Source organism: Talpa occidentalis, unplaced genomic scaffold, assembly GCF_014898055.3.
Source record: "Talpa occidentalis isolate TD23 unplaced genomic scaffold, MPIMG_talOcc4v2.1 talOcc4.11, whole genome shotgun sequence".
NCBI classification, from domain to species: domain Eukaryota; kingdom Metazoa; phylum Chordata; class Mammalia; order Eulipotyphla; family Talpidae; genus Talpa; species Talpa occidentalis.
Window position 1 is genome coordinate 23,188,463 of NW_023601104.1, and position 15,608 is coordinate 23,204,070.

At 33.4% G+C, this 15,608-nt stretch overlaps 1 protein-coding gene across 7 annotated transcripts in view; it reads right to left on the reverse strand.

Moving 5' to 3' along the window:
- Nucleotides 1–15,608, reverse strand: part of ZNF280D (zinc finger protein 280D) — a 111,927-nt gene that overhangs the window by 27,334 nt on the left and 68,985 nt on the right. For 5 of the 7 annotated variants that reach the window (XM_054701764.1, XM_037502553.2, XM_054701774.1 and 2 more), the window contains 3 exons: nt 15,059–15,121; nt 8,813–8,931; nt 8,309–8,345 (listed from right to left, as the gene is read on the reverse strand). In XM_054701764.1, coding sequence (XP_054557739.1) covers nt 8,309–8,345; nt 8,813–8,931; nt 15,059–15,121 — 219 coding nt within the window. Of the gene's footprint in view, nt 1–6,615; nt 7,706–8,308; nt 8,346–8,812; nt 8,932–15,058; nt 15,122–15,608 lie in introns of those variants that run through there. The other 2 variants (XM_037502554.2, XM_037502555.2) reach the window with 2 other exon arrangements.

The window sequence follows — 15,608 nt, forward strand, 5'->3', positions numbered from 1 at the left end:
CACAGAGAGTAAGGAATCAATGTTCAGTGCCCACAAATATATGGAATGGTTTATGACAGAGCAATGTAATTTCTAGTAGAGCTAAGCATAAAATTCAGTATGTTTTATAACTATTCTGAAATATGAAAGAGGAATTTAGTTTTAATGAAAGTAATTGCGGTTCTTAGGATGTTTGATTCAATCAATAAAATATAAAACTGGTTAAGGAGCCTGTATTTCCAAGCTTAAGTTACTATGGGTTTACTATGGATTCTTATACTTTGAAGATATGCTGGAGGCAAATATCTTTGTATTCTTAACTTTTGTCAAGAAAATGAACCTTACATAATCTAAAACTTCTAAGTTAATCTATTCAAATAGAGAAGACAGAGGAAAGGGAAAATATAATTAAGGGAGATAAACAGAGAGGATTCATTCTAGTTTGCAACCTGGGTGTGTTTTGTAGTCTTTATAAAGAAAAAGGCAGAACTACACTCAGTGCTGATATTAGAGAATGAGATGCAATTGAAGCATTGCAATAAAATGCCATCCAACCAGCAGTTTGGTGGAATATACCTTAATACCTATGAATAAGCCAAAATCACAAATAACCACAGTGCAGATAGAGTGCTACTAAAAGTATTAAGATTCTACTGATAAGTAGTTCCCAGAGTCTCCTGTTATCAGTAGTATTATAATAATAGTAACAGTAGTTAATAGCAATAACAATCGGAAAAGCAGTAATATAGCGGTATTATCAGCAACCAATACTACTGATATTTTTTACTGACAACTTTTTATAAGACCATCACTAGATAGCTTTATTTAACTAAATTATCTAAATTAATAACTAGGGCCTCCCCGTGGCGCAGTGGTTGAGCGCTAGGCTGCGAAGCTGCCCGTAGCCTCTGCAGCACCGGTTTGATCCCCGGCCGCCAGCGAGGGTCCCACATGGCGCGCAGACCTCTCCTGCTGCGCCCACCCCTCCCCTCAGCAGTGTACTTCCTCAGTCTGCCTGTTCTGCTCCCCGCTCTGGCTCTGGTGAATTCTCTCACCCTCCTGCACTTCTGACTGTACCCAGTGCTTGTATAAATAAATAAATAAATCTTAAAAAAATTAATAACTAATTCATTTTCATGTTACCTCTATTTCATACAGTTACCCTGCAAAGAATTATTATAGACCTTTCTCTGAGTTGATGCTCAGCCAGGTTAATTGGTTAGATATAAATTGGTTAGATATAAGCTGGTTAGCTATAAAACTAGGATTTAAACTTAGAACTGCTTATTTCAATGTTGTATTGCTTTCAAAACACCATATATTGCAGTATTAAAACAGTAAGGTACTACGTTTCAACAAATGATATAAAAAAGGAGATGCACAGCAGTCTCTCCAAGTTTCTAGATGAGAGTGAGCTCCTAGACCAGGCTGCTGAAGGATCTCAAAATCAAAAGATAGGCCAAAAATGTAAGATAAAACACAGTGTGACCAACACAAGGCAGTATAATTTGGGGGAAACAGCATATGGTTTATAAAGGTAGCTGTGGCTAAAATGAACCTGGGATCATTCAAAGACAGTATCTAAAAAATGTAAGTTTAGGGCCTCCCCGGTGGCGCAGCGGTTGAGCGCTGGGTTACGAAGCTGCCCGCAGCCTCTGCAGCACCGGTTCGATCCCCAGCTGCTCCCAGGCCACCGGAGGAAGGTCCCACATGGCGCACAGACCTCTCCTGCCGCCCGCTGCTCCCCTCAGCAGCGTACTTCGGTCCTTCTGCCTGCTCTGCTCCCTGCTCTGACTCTGGTGAATTCTCTCACCCTCCCGCGCTTCTGACTGTACCCAGTGCTTATATAAATAAATAAATAAATCTTTAAAAAAAATTTATAAAAAAAAAATGCAAGTTTAGTGAGTTTCACAAATCAAAAATCTAATGGTATGCCAGACAAGCATAACTAAAGATACAAGTTTAAGAAAGCTAACAAAAATGATATGTGAAAATGGCATGGGAAGGATAATGAAAATAAAGCTGGAGATTAGAGTAATTCTATCTGAATAAAATGTAAGTAGAAAAAAAAATCACTTAAGAGTAGTAATACAACAGTAGCAATGATAACACCTGCATAGTGCTTCCTATGTGCCATTTTGTAAATACTACATACATACATACAGCAGCTCATTTAATTTTCTCAATATCAGAGCCTGTGTTCTTCAGCCACTAAAACACATTGTTCCTTTAAGGGTCTGAGAGTGTTTCATGTAGAACTGGGTATCAAATTTTCTAATGCTATTATCAAGGAAGATCTCCTGATACTGTTTAAGCAGGAAGTAAAACTATCAATAAGAAAATCCTTAACAGATAGTGAAAGGCTAGAAATAGTTATAGTATCAAGAAAAGCAGGTAAGTGGATAGATCAATAAGCTAAACATGAAGAGTTACAGAGAGAAGATACACTTATGAGTTATCAACCTTTTGGAAATCTTGGTGTGAAATCATTTAAGTAATCATATCCTCCAATAATATCCCTTGTTGCTACAATCAAGTAGATATAAGCTAATAACTGGTCTTTTCTATGAATGTAATTGATTTTTACAAACACTAATAATTAGGTTACAATTTTTTTTTTGATACAACTTCTAAAAATGTGAAAATGTACATTGCTAACACTTAGTTATAAACTGTACCTTACAAGTGATTCCTAAACAGGAGTGAAATGTCTAGGTGTCCATCTTAGTGAACACTGTACAAATCTCAGTCAACATTCTGCACAACTACTCTTTATTTCCCAATTCAGAAAATCTGAAAAATGATTATCTAGATCTGCATTCGATGCACTATTCTCTGGAGATTAATATCAAGAAGTTAATAAATACTAAAGAAAAAAGTTCAAAAGTCAAATATTCTCATAGATATTCATAGGTCACATATAGCATAAAAAACATATAGAAGAATTTATTTAATTTTAGCTTGCATTTCCTGAATTTATTTGACTATGGAAACTTTCCCCCACTTTCATACCCAAAGTACAGTTTGGGAAATATTGACCTAATTGCCTTCTTTTATAAAAAGGTAATAGAATTACTTTTTCTAGAGAAATTTTGTAGAGAGTGAAAACCTGCTGAAAGTAACATGGACATTTTTCTCAAGGTCAACAGAATCCCTGTTTCTGTTCCTGGGGATAAGCACATATGGCATTCAGAATTTATCTCCTCATAAGAACAAATCATGATATGTAGGTATAATGAATATTGAGTAACAGAATCCCAGGACTCTAGGACATGTCAGAGCCCACATTTTACAAATAGGGTAACTGGGGCTCCAAGGACACAGTGGTTTTGTTCCCACAAAACTGGACATTCTTTTTGTCTCCTTTGCCAATTTCTTATCTTCATTACCTTTTACTATCAGATTTCCCAGAGCTCAGTCTGTAGAACTCTCCCTTTCTTTGTCTCTACTACATCCATTGGTGATCTCATACAACCCCATGAATTTTAAAATGTTATCTTTTGGCAAAAAAGATGAACTCATGCCACTCACAGCAATATGGATAGAGCTAGAGGGATTATGCTTAGTGAAATAAGTCAGAAGGAAAAAGAAAAATATCAGATGGCTTCACTTCTAGAAGGAATATAAGAGAACCCAAATAAGGCATCAGGGAAAAAATAGTAACAATAGAAAAATAACAAAACAAAACAAAAATAGACAACTATAAATCAGATACATTCTGCAGGGGAAGGTAGGGGGAGGGATCAAAATGAGGGAGCAAAGAGCACAGTGGACTATGGTGATGGTGCACTGGTGAACTGGTGGTGGAAATTCTATGGGGACTACACCTGAGAAAAGAAAGCAAACATTGTTATAAAGTGAAAAATTATGTTATATATATATAATTTTTTTTTAAATGCTGTCTTTTGGGACAATAGCATATCCACACAAGGTGGTAAGAAATAACAGAGAGAAATGCCATGTACCCTTTGTCTAGTTTACCCCAGTGAAAATATTTTACAAAATGATCCTACATAAATATCCCAGCCAGGATATTGACAGAGATGTGGCATACTGATTTTCCCAGTTTTACTTATATTCATTTCCATGACATTTAAAAATATTAAATGATGTGCATCGCCTAGAACACTCCCTTAAACTCATACATGCAAATGACTAACAGCTAATCAATGTCTCAAAAAAAAAACATATTCCAAATGAAAATCCTCAATTTCCCTTCCAGATCTACCCCTACTAGTCTTCCCCATCTCAGTTAAAAATCAATGCCATCTTTCTAGTTGCTCAGACTAAAAACTGTGGATCAACCTCAACACTTTCTATCTCTCACACTTTATATTCAAACTGTTAACAATTTCAAAAGATCCAGAATTAAGCCAGTTACCACCTACACTGTTAGTGTCCTAACCTAAGCCCCCATCATCTCCTACCTGGGTTATTACAATAACCCCCCTAAATTATTTCCCTAATTCTGCCCATGTCCTTCTATAGTTTTCTCTCGACAGAGCAGCTAGAGTAATAGTAACACATTTCTGAATTTAAGAAGTTTTGTTGATTGTGATTTTTACTGTGGTATAACACTTCTCTTATCAAATTCTATGGCTTCTTATCAGAATAGGAGTCAAATTCCTTACAATGTCTACAGGTATATAAAACATGGCCCACATTACCTCACAGGCCCCACTTTCCTACAGTTCTTCTTCTTGTTCACACAATTACAGTTGACTAAATCAGACATAATCACAATTCAGGGTTTTTACACTAGCTGTTCCTTCTTGGAGTTTTTGGTTGTTTTTAGAATATCTAATTTTCTTTACTCCTTTAAGTCTTTACTTAAATCATTCTCACCTGATGCTGACTTTTTTTTTTTTTTTATTTACAACTAAGATCACTTTGGGGTTTGCTGCCATAGTCATTCCAATACCAAGTCCCCCATATGCCACCACCTCTGACCACCAAATTTTAAATGGCAGCCTTGGATCTCTCACCCCCTCCTTACTTACTCCTTTTCTTCACTTAATTTTTTAACCTTTACTTATTTATTTTACTTTATTTATTATCTTTACTCCCTTGCCTACTTTTTTTCCTCCATAGTACTCACTACCATCTAACATGATATGTTATATATTTTCTGTTGTCTTTCATGACTAATTTCAGTCCATTTTTCTAGCACCTAGAAAGGTGCCAGACACAAAGTAATGCACAAAAATTATTTGTTAACTAGTAAATGAGAACCAAAGAAGGAAGGTGCTTTGTCAAAATATAACAAAAATATGGGCCCTTTCTGGTGGCACAAGGGGTTAAGATGCAACCTATGAAGCTGTCTGCAGCCACTGCAGCACAAGTTTGATCCCCAGCCAGGGAGCTACCCATATGGCTCAGACCTTTCCTGACTCGTCCACTACGCCCCTCAGTAGTGTATTTCAGTCAATCCATCTGTGCTGCTCCCCACTCTGTATCTGGTGAATCTTCTCACCCCCTGCACTTCTGACCTGTACCCCAATCTTGTATGCATAAATAAATAAATCTTTTTAAAAAAAAACACATGACAAATATAGGGCAGGAATCTAAGCCTCTGTAGTTTAGGAGTCATTTTTCCTAGGAATGGTGATGGACTCAAACCAATTTAATTTTTTATTCAGCAGTAACCAAAAGCCTGATGAGGTGAATAAATTATTTAGAATAACTTGTGGTAAAGAGGGTTCATACTGAAGCTAAAACTTACTAGCATCAAATCAAAATTCAACCAATTGCCTATAATAAGCAAATTTTATATTAATTGCCTTAACTGTTTTATTTGACTTTAAAATAAGGAACTTAATGTGGTAGAACCTCTAAGAGTTTAAGCTAAGAAAATGAACATGATATATAAACTACAAAGTAACCTTATGGAAAAAAAATAAGGCAGTATATCTACATTTTTTTATCATATTTTTAACTATGAACTAAGTAGAGCAAATATCGCTAAATAAAAAAGGAACTTATGTTAAAATAGAAAGAGATTGCTGTTTCTGGGCAAATTTTAATGTATTTTTAAACATTGGATAGAAAGAGGGTGAATGATGAAACTTCTTAGAGACAAAAAGGAAATGAAGACTAGTGTATCACCAAGTCCACTTACAAAAAACAAGTCACTTTTTGGAGCTTCTAGAAAAATCATTCATTTACAGTAAAAATTAGTTTGGGAATTAAAACTAAAAAATTCAACTCTGATTATTAATTGGAAAGAGCACTTTATGTAATAGTCATCTAAATTTGCTTTAAGTCTGATTTAGAGTAAAACTGAAGAGGTTCTAATTTTAAAAGAAAAAACTTGATTGAATCATTGTTTCAGAGATTGCCTATCCTTATGGCAACCAAAATAATAAAAGACAATTTGCTTGGCTTTAAAATTCAAGAAAATGGTATAGTATAATTAGTGACCTTACAATTGTGCTGCAGGTAAAAGTGAAACACACTAAATAGATATAACTCTCATTTTGCAGGTCAAATAAGGTTTCTATAAAACAATTAAAGCAATGTTCCTATCTTTATAATAAAACCTATAGCTTTTATATAAAATTATTTACTAGTAAATAATTCTTGAGGCACTTAAACAATACAATTTTTTATTAAGAATAAATAACATCAAAACTGTTTAGCTCTATAGTCAGTGTAACTAGAACAAATGTCAAAATTTTTAAATATACTTATGTGTAAATATAGATGTGTGTGTGTATAAATAAATGAAAGAAACAAGTGCATTATAGGCCCACATATTTTTTGCATGTTACCTTCACCCAAAAGAACTAAATTTATGACTAAGTAAATAAGTAACATTAAAACATCTTTTAAGTCTGCAAGAAGAGACTCTGCCAATTGATTATACTTTAGAACTCACAATTAAGACACTACTAGTAATAATACTAAAATAAGGCAGAGGATAAAATAATGTCTAATGGCTTAATTTGACTGAACAAAAGCCAAATTAAGAAGTTATAAATAGGCAACTATAGGGAATATGCAGAGAATTCTAGGGAAATCTCTTGGAGTTATTAACAAAACAAAGCAAACATTCAACAGTTTTAAGGAATATAAAATAGACATCATAAAGTAGGTATCAATAAATTTGAAGAACAAAACCAAGTTATTAAAATTAAATTTTTAAAAAATAAAAACTCTTGAGAATTGGTATGGCTGAAAACTACAGAGTTAATATTGGGTAATATATTTTAAATGACAGTACAAATAACTACAGTTTTAGAACATAATTGTAGAAACCTGTTGTTCCAAGGACATAGAAGTAACCATGGTTTTTCTAATAACCAGTTTTTGTATTCCTTGAACTGCATTTTAACTAGAGAAAGATTAAAAGGTATCAAGCAGTCAAAATGACTTAACTTCAACTTGGATATTGAAGCATTACTCTGATAGGCTTTTCCTGGTTAGTAGAAGTGACCCATAAGCTTTAGATGAACAGCCAAAGCCCCTGTGGGAACTTGTGCTCAATTTGGTGGGCTTTGAGGCAACCTCTGGCTAAATCAGCATTAGCCTTATGGGAGGCCAGCAATGAAGAAAGGGAGTCTCCCCAAGATCTGATTTCTTGAGACCACAACTTAGAGAAGGTCCCACAGTGAAATTATTCATATTTCTTGGAAAGAGAGAACAGGCATCAGTTGTGTCCATCGAAGGGGGACACTGTCTAGGTGTACCCTGGACATTTTTTGAAATCTCTGGGCTGCTTCTGCATCTGAAAAATAAGAAAAATAGCACAATGACAGACAACGAATGAGGAAAAAGACAGTCATCTGGCCTAAAAACTTAAGACTTATAAGAAATTAAGAAAGCAGACAAAACAGACAAAAAGACAAACAGCCATATCATTTGGAATGTATTATTCTGAATACAGCAGAGAAAAACACAAATTATTTTAAGCAAAGTAAGAAATGATCATAGCAACGAAAAGTTATTTTTGGAGAAAGCCAACTGCAGAAAAAAAAAAAATACGTGTTAAGATATGTCAACCTGACACAAAGATAAGGTGGAATAAGGATCTAGTCCCATTTGAAGCTGAAAAGAGCTGAGTAATGAGAGCTAGTGTCATGAACTTGGCTGCTTAACTGCCTTTGTGTAAGAAAACATCTCAGAACTTTGAACTTAGGAAATTCCAACTTGTCTTGCACCAGGTCACGAGCTCCATAGAGCAGGAACCTATTTCAACAAGCAGCTTTAAAAAAAAAAACAAAAAAACAAAATACTTTAATAATTTTCATTTCTATTAATGATACATTTTAAAATGCAATAATGCTAAAATCCACCAACATAAAATGCACTGAATAAAAATTAAACTTACTCAGAAAGATGTTCAGAAGTTGGGATACAAATAGAAACTGAAATTAGAAGAAAAATTTTATATTTAAAACAGCATATGAGCATAATCCAGAAAGAAAAAGAAAATACTGGATGGTTTCACTTATAGGAGGAATGTAAGGGAACCAAATAAGGGATCAGGAAAAAAAAATTATAATAAATAAAAAACCAAAATTAACAGGCAATTATAAATCACAGACATTCTGTAGGGTAGGGATCAAAAAAAGGGAGGGAAGAGCACAAGGGACTGTGTTGATGGTGCACGGGTGAAGTGGTGGTGGGAATTTTACGGGGACTACAAGTAAGAGGAGAAAGCATACATTGAACAAAAAGGAAGAATGATGTAAAATATATGTAAAACAAAATTAAAAAACAGTATATGAAAGGTGAGTGAAAACAATGATTTATTAAAGAGCCCATACTGTGGGTGAGCAAAAATACTGGAATAAATTAAAAAATCCAAAGAAACACAATTACATATACATACCTTTCTCTAGTACAACTTGGCAAGTATGAGTTTCATGTCGACTTAAGTGTGTAGCCATATTATCTAAGCCAAAAACATCAGTTAGGAAATCACAATTAAGGCACACTAGAGTAATGCCCCTACAAAAAAAAAAAAAGCAAATAGTATAAAAGGTTTTTACCTTTCATAAAAAATCCATACACAAATTCAGTGATTATTTTTCCATAATTTGCTTTTTGCATTATAATTATCACTAACATTTTTGAAGCAACTGAAGTGATTCTGTTGAAAATGACATAGCCATGTCCAATTTACTTATAGAGAGTATTTTTGCTTTATAAACTTTTAACTCTCATACCAATTGCTAAAAGCTCAGCGACAAGCAATTAGTCTTGGCTCCACTAACAACTTGCATCATTTCAACAGTCATTATCTACCTGTGCCTCTACCCATCTGTAAGGTGGGGGTACAGTATTCATTCATTCAGTACTTATTTTCTAAGGTGTTTCTACCCATACCAATACTACTAGATATCATGAATATTATGATGATCAAAAAAAGCAACCTGTGCTTTAACAGAGTTTATACCCTAGACTTTGATTTAGGTGAGGAGACAAATTAGAAGAGAAAGGTGAAGATTTTAAAATAGATCTTATAGCTGCCACCAATTATGTAACATTGGTTTTCCGAAATACTATTTTTTTCATTTGATACTCATAACAACCATCTACACTTTAACTGAAGTAGGTAATTCACTATTGGAATCGAAAGCTTGAGTTCTTCAGCATATAGGTCCACTTGTAATGGAATCTAAACTATTCTTTCCCTTAAAAAAATCATTAAGTGTTGTAGTTTTAAATAAAATATACAAAGATTGTAAATTTTCAAAAATATAGGAAAAAATTCCCATGGTCATCAATATTTTTTGTTGATTTCAGGATGGTTTTTATACTCAGGGACTCAAACTACGTAGCACTTACTATTGAAGTATTTAAAAATAATTGACATATCCCTGCTGTGTCTCTGGTGAATCCTCTCACCCTCCCATGCATCTGGCCTGTACCCCGGTTCTTGTATAAATAAATAAATCTTTAAAAAAAATTGACTTATTACAATATGACACTTATTCAAAGAGTCTAATTTAAAATATGCATAAACTTTTGCCTTTTAGTTCAAAGTTATTTTAAAATATTATTAAACCTTCCAAAATATGGAATGCTTCAGAGAACTCATAAAGACAATAAAGTTTAATATATTTATCAGAGTTAAGCACTTGGGAGTTTGTTGGGTAAAGCATTTGAAATGCCACATAAAACAATATCAAATATATAAACATATAAATAATGCTAAGTTAATGGAAATGTTTAAATAATTTTAGTTTGCTCAACTTACATGAATTTTATCAAACAGTAATTAAAGTTATTAAAAGGTACTAGACTTCTAAAGGGAATATTTTTAAGTTAAACATTAAAATTTAAGGAAAGTTAAAACTTCAATACTTAACTTTAATAACTATCATTTTTTTCTATGAACAAACTGTTCTCACAGACACTAAAAGCAGTCTGAATGTTAAGAGGTAGCTATTCCACTAAAAAGAGTTAACTGGAGCAGTGGTGGGACACCTAATTAAAGAATTCTTTTAAATATGGATTTGTAATTGGGATTTGAATATGGGAAAATGTGAAAGGCTGGGAATACTGTTTGGGTCTTAAACATAGAAAGCTGATCTGTATAGAGAAAAGGAGAATGGAACCCAAGTACAGAGAAAATAAAGACAGTATCATCTTGACTCAGCAGGTCAAACTAGAGAAAATCCACATTAGTAACTTTCTATTACTGGCTTTTATTTCCTTTATTTGTTCTGGTTGTATCTCCTTGTCTTTAGGGTCCATGAGATTCTTTGGCATTCTGCTATTAAATTACTTTTGCTTAGATGAAAACAAACAAAAAAAGCCATGTAAGTGATCATTGCCATTGTCAATTTATTAGCAAAGCATAAATATACTTTTGAAGGTCATCATATATTTTAAAAATTTTAAATTTTTTACCAATATGCAAATAAAACAGAAGACCTCAGATTTCTTTCTTCTCGGGAGTTCCATTCTAACAGCCTGCTGTGTGTTTACACCTGAATGTCACACTGGCCCATCAAGCCTACTTTCATAAAACTAAAATGATGTATTTTCTTTCCATATCAACTCCTGACTGATCTTTTTCATGACATTTCCTTAGACAATAAAGCTCTAACTATGACTATTTTTTTTTCCCTTTTCTTCCTTAGTACAGTCAACATGTCAAACATTTTATAGTATTAAAAACGTATTGAGGGCCTCCCCGGTGGCGCAGCGGTTGAGTGCTGGGTTGCGAAGCTGCTCATAGCCTCTGCAGCGCCGGTTCGATCCCCAGCTGCTCCCCGGTCACCGGAGGAGGAGGAGGGTCCCACATGGCGCACAGACCTCTCCTGCCGCCAGCTGCTCCCCTCAGCAGTGTACTTCGGTCCTTCTGCCTGCTCTGCTCCCCGCTCTGGCTCTGGTGAATTCTCTCACCCTCCCGCACTTCTGACTGTACCCATTGCTTGTATAAATAAATAAAAATAAATCTTAAAAAAAAAAAACAAAAACGTATTGAGGGCCTCAGTGGTGGCGCAAAGGGTTAAGCACCACACTATGAAGCAATCTGCAGCCTCTGAAGCACAAGTTCGATCCCAGCTGGCCAGTGAGCAACCCACATGGCAAAGCAGACTTCTCCTGTATTTCCCGCTGCTCTCCTCAGCAGTGTACTTCGGTCAGTCTGCTTGTTCTGTTCCCTACTCTGTCTCTGGTGAGTCCTCTCACCCCCCCGGATCTCTGGCCTGTACCCCAGCTCTTGAGTGCATAAATAAATAAATCTTTAAAAAAAATCTTATTGAATACTTATTTTATGTCAGACTAATGATTTCTGACATATAAGTCATCTAAATTTAAGAGCAACCCAGAAAGGTATGTCCTATATAATTCATCACCTTTTTTAAAAGGACAGATTTAATTTGTCTAATCTATCAAGGACATACAATTAGAAAAGTTAGGACCAAATTTGAAATTAAGCACTTTGATTCTAGAGCCCGTATTCTTAAAGATGCTATGATGCCACCTAACCATTTAAACAGGTCTTTACTAAATCATTCATGACTACTATCACTATCACAATCATAATCTAGAGGATTCATGCATCTATAACTCATTCTATTGTTGAAGATGTGAAAAAGGCTATCTTTAATTTAACCTTCCTTCAGCATCACTGATATAAAACATCTATAGTTTCTATATAAAACGTCAATTGTTTTCTAATGCCTCAAGATTAAGTTCAAACCAGTTATCCTTATTTTCAAAGCTTTCACAATCTGGCTCTAAGCTCCAAACTACTGCTCCAGACTTCAATCTTATTACTAATAAACTTCTATTTATTACTAATAAACTTCTATTTATTACTAATAAAGTTTATTTATTACTAATAAACTTATTACTTACAAACTTCATGCTCCATCCAGTTTTCTACTAGCACTTCCCTCTGAAAACTTATCCTTTTTTTTTTTATCTCTACCCTTTTATTCATGTTATTTCTTCCCACTCAAATGCCCCTGTGCTGCTTCTGTCAGTATAAACAATATTCAAGTATACCTAACACTCATACAGATCATTCTACTTTGAAATAAATAATCCTTACATACCTATTAAATTCTTCTTGCATTATCATTCCTTATCTAACCCAATAAACTTTACATTCCCTGAAAATTGGTTGTAAGACATCTTCATCATTTCTATATTATAGAATCTGCTACATTTTGTATATAATAGTTAATAAGTACCTAAAGAATGAAAATGCCATTCTAATTACAAAAATTGTTACATATACTATGCTACATTATAGAAATTGATCAATTTTCATGTTGAGAGAAAAACATTCCAGACCTTTAAAATTATAAAGTTCATTTAGAAACCAAATACACACCTGAGCTTGACAACAGTGAAGTAAAAAACAAAAATCTCATCTTTTGAATATTCTTTCTTATAAAAATTTTTAGTAACATCTAACATAGCTTAATTGATATTTTTGAATTCAGTAAATCTTTTTAAAAACGCATCTAATATATTTTAAAAACTCAATCAAATTTTTGTTTCCCTGTGAGCTACTGGTCTAACATCATAGATGGGACCTATTGTCTACATACGTCATTTTCAACATATGCATTAACTTATTCAACACGTATTTACTGAACCACTGCTATATGCTAGGTACTAATCAATGCTTGGTATAGACAAAGATTCAAGCCACACACATTTTGGAGGTCACAGAAAAAAAGATACATATAACACATCAGATGATGAAAGATGATTTAGAGAAAAATTAAACATTAAAAGGAAACAGGAATTGTAGAAAGAATCATAAGGCAGAGGAAACAATTTTAAATCAAGTAGCCAAAGAAAGGTTCACTTATCAGAATAGTAATAAAGAACCTGACCAATCAGAAACGTGGGGAAGAACAAACTGGTTATAGGGAATAATAAATACAAAGGAACTGAGATATAATGTCCATTATAGGGGACCTGCCTGGTGGCTCAAGGGATAAAGTCTCAGCACTACGAAGCTATATGCCGCCACCGCAGCAGAGTTCGATCCCCGGCCAGGGAGCTAACCCATATGGTGCAGCAGACCTCTCCTGTCTCATCCACTACTACCCTCAGCAGTGTATTTCAGTTAATACTCCTGTACTGCTCTCCCCTCTGTCCTGGTAAATCCTCTCACTTCCCCAACCCCTGCACCTCTGGCCTACACCCCAGCTCTTGTATGGATAAATTAATAAAATAAATCTTAAAAAAAAAATAATGTCCATTATATCCACTAACCTAAAACATCAAAACAAATAGTAGCTAAATTTATCTCTATAAATTAGCTTGACAGAGCAAAGACATTGATATTACAGGTAGCAATGGCAAAATGAGCAAAACAAATAACAAAAAATGGCAGCTAATGACATCAGAATATAAAAAAATGGTATATAGTAGGTACAACCAAAGTTAATTATTAGTGTCTTCAGAAATATTCATCAACTATTTTTCCTGAACATTAGTAAGTTATAAGCACTTCTTATTATTTGAAAAAGAAAAAAGTAAGAATTATGAAGACTATACACAAAGTCTAAGGATTCCAGGGATTTAATAAATTAACTCCAAAACTGAAAAAGTCTTATTCATTTTCATAGGTATCTTAGGTTATCTTTTTAAATGTTCAAATATTACTGGAAAGCCTTATTTTTGTTCTCATTTTTGCAATATAAATGTACGAAGATTTCATCTTGATACCACTACTGAAACAAACTTACCAAGAGGATAAAAACCTAATCACACCTCTAGTTTAAGGATATAATGAGTAGAACTCTGTAATGTGCAGTAACAATCACTGAGCTTTCCAAAATTGGGCATTTTGACACCAGGTTAAAAATAAAAGACAAAGAGATACCACTTCACACCCACTAGGACAGCTCAAATCATAAAGAAATAACACATGCTGACAAAGATGTGGAGAAATTAGAAACTTCAACTGTTGGGAATGTAAAATAATTTAGGAATTTTATAAAAGCAGGCAGTTCTTCAAAGGCACAGCAGTAACCTTATAACCCAGAAACTCCAATCCTGAATATATACTAAAGAGAAATGAAAAGACATGGCCAGACAAAAACTTGTACACAGATGTTTATAACAGCAATATTCATAATGGCTTCAAAATTAAAATACTCTAAATGATAAATAAACTATGGTATAGCCATACAATATTCAGCAATAAATAAATAAAAATTAAACAAAAATTTAAAATATGTTTATTTATTCAGCAATTAAAAGGTTAGACAGAGGCTACAACACAGGTGAACCTTGAAAATATAATAGTAAGTGAATGAAGTCAGCCACACTGGATCACATATTGGATCATTCCATTTACAAGAAAATCTATATAGAGATAAAGTTAATTAGAGATTGCTTAGGGTTGGGAGGAAAGTGAAGAAAGTGAGGATGACCACTAGTGGGTACAGAGTTTCTTTCTAGTATGACAAAAATGTACTAAAATTTAACCATAGTGATGACTGCATAGCTCTGAGAATATACTGAAAACTAACTATATAAATTAAATGCATTAGTTACAAGCATTTAATATAAACTATTCTCAATAAAGATATTATATAAAAATTTAATTCACATAATTTTTTAATAGAAATAATGAAAAAAATACAGTTACCTGAGATCTTCTGAATGCTTCTTAAAAATACAAAACCTTTTACTTGGACGGTTACTATGAAAGCTAGAGACAAAACAGATTTTATTAATTTTATTATGTAGTATTTTATATTAATTTATAGCTATACTTAAATTCTATACTTAAGTTTCTACTTTGAGTATAATATAAATAACAAGATGTTTGTTATCTCTATTTAAGTCAACACTACACCTTATATTCCATTTTACTTATATTTATTTTCTTATGACAAGTATTTTCCGAAGCATATTCTTATATGATAAGTAAGTCACATAAAAAAATTAAATGCTCAGGTTTTTTTTAAAAAAACAAAACTAAAGCATATGAAATTCATTTTTTCCATTTGTTGAGAACTGAAAACAATCAAAAATTTTGGTAGAAACATTTTTGCTATAATGTGAATGGTTATCAATAGTAGTCATTATTTAATTTTTATCAATTTCCAATTTTAATATGCTTGTATGGGGCTAGGAGTATAGAATGCAAATGATCTTGTAAATAGTCCTTGAGCTAAATGCCACTCTCTAAATCT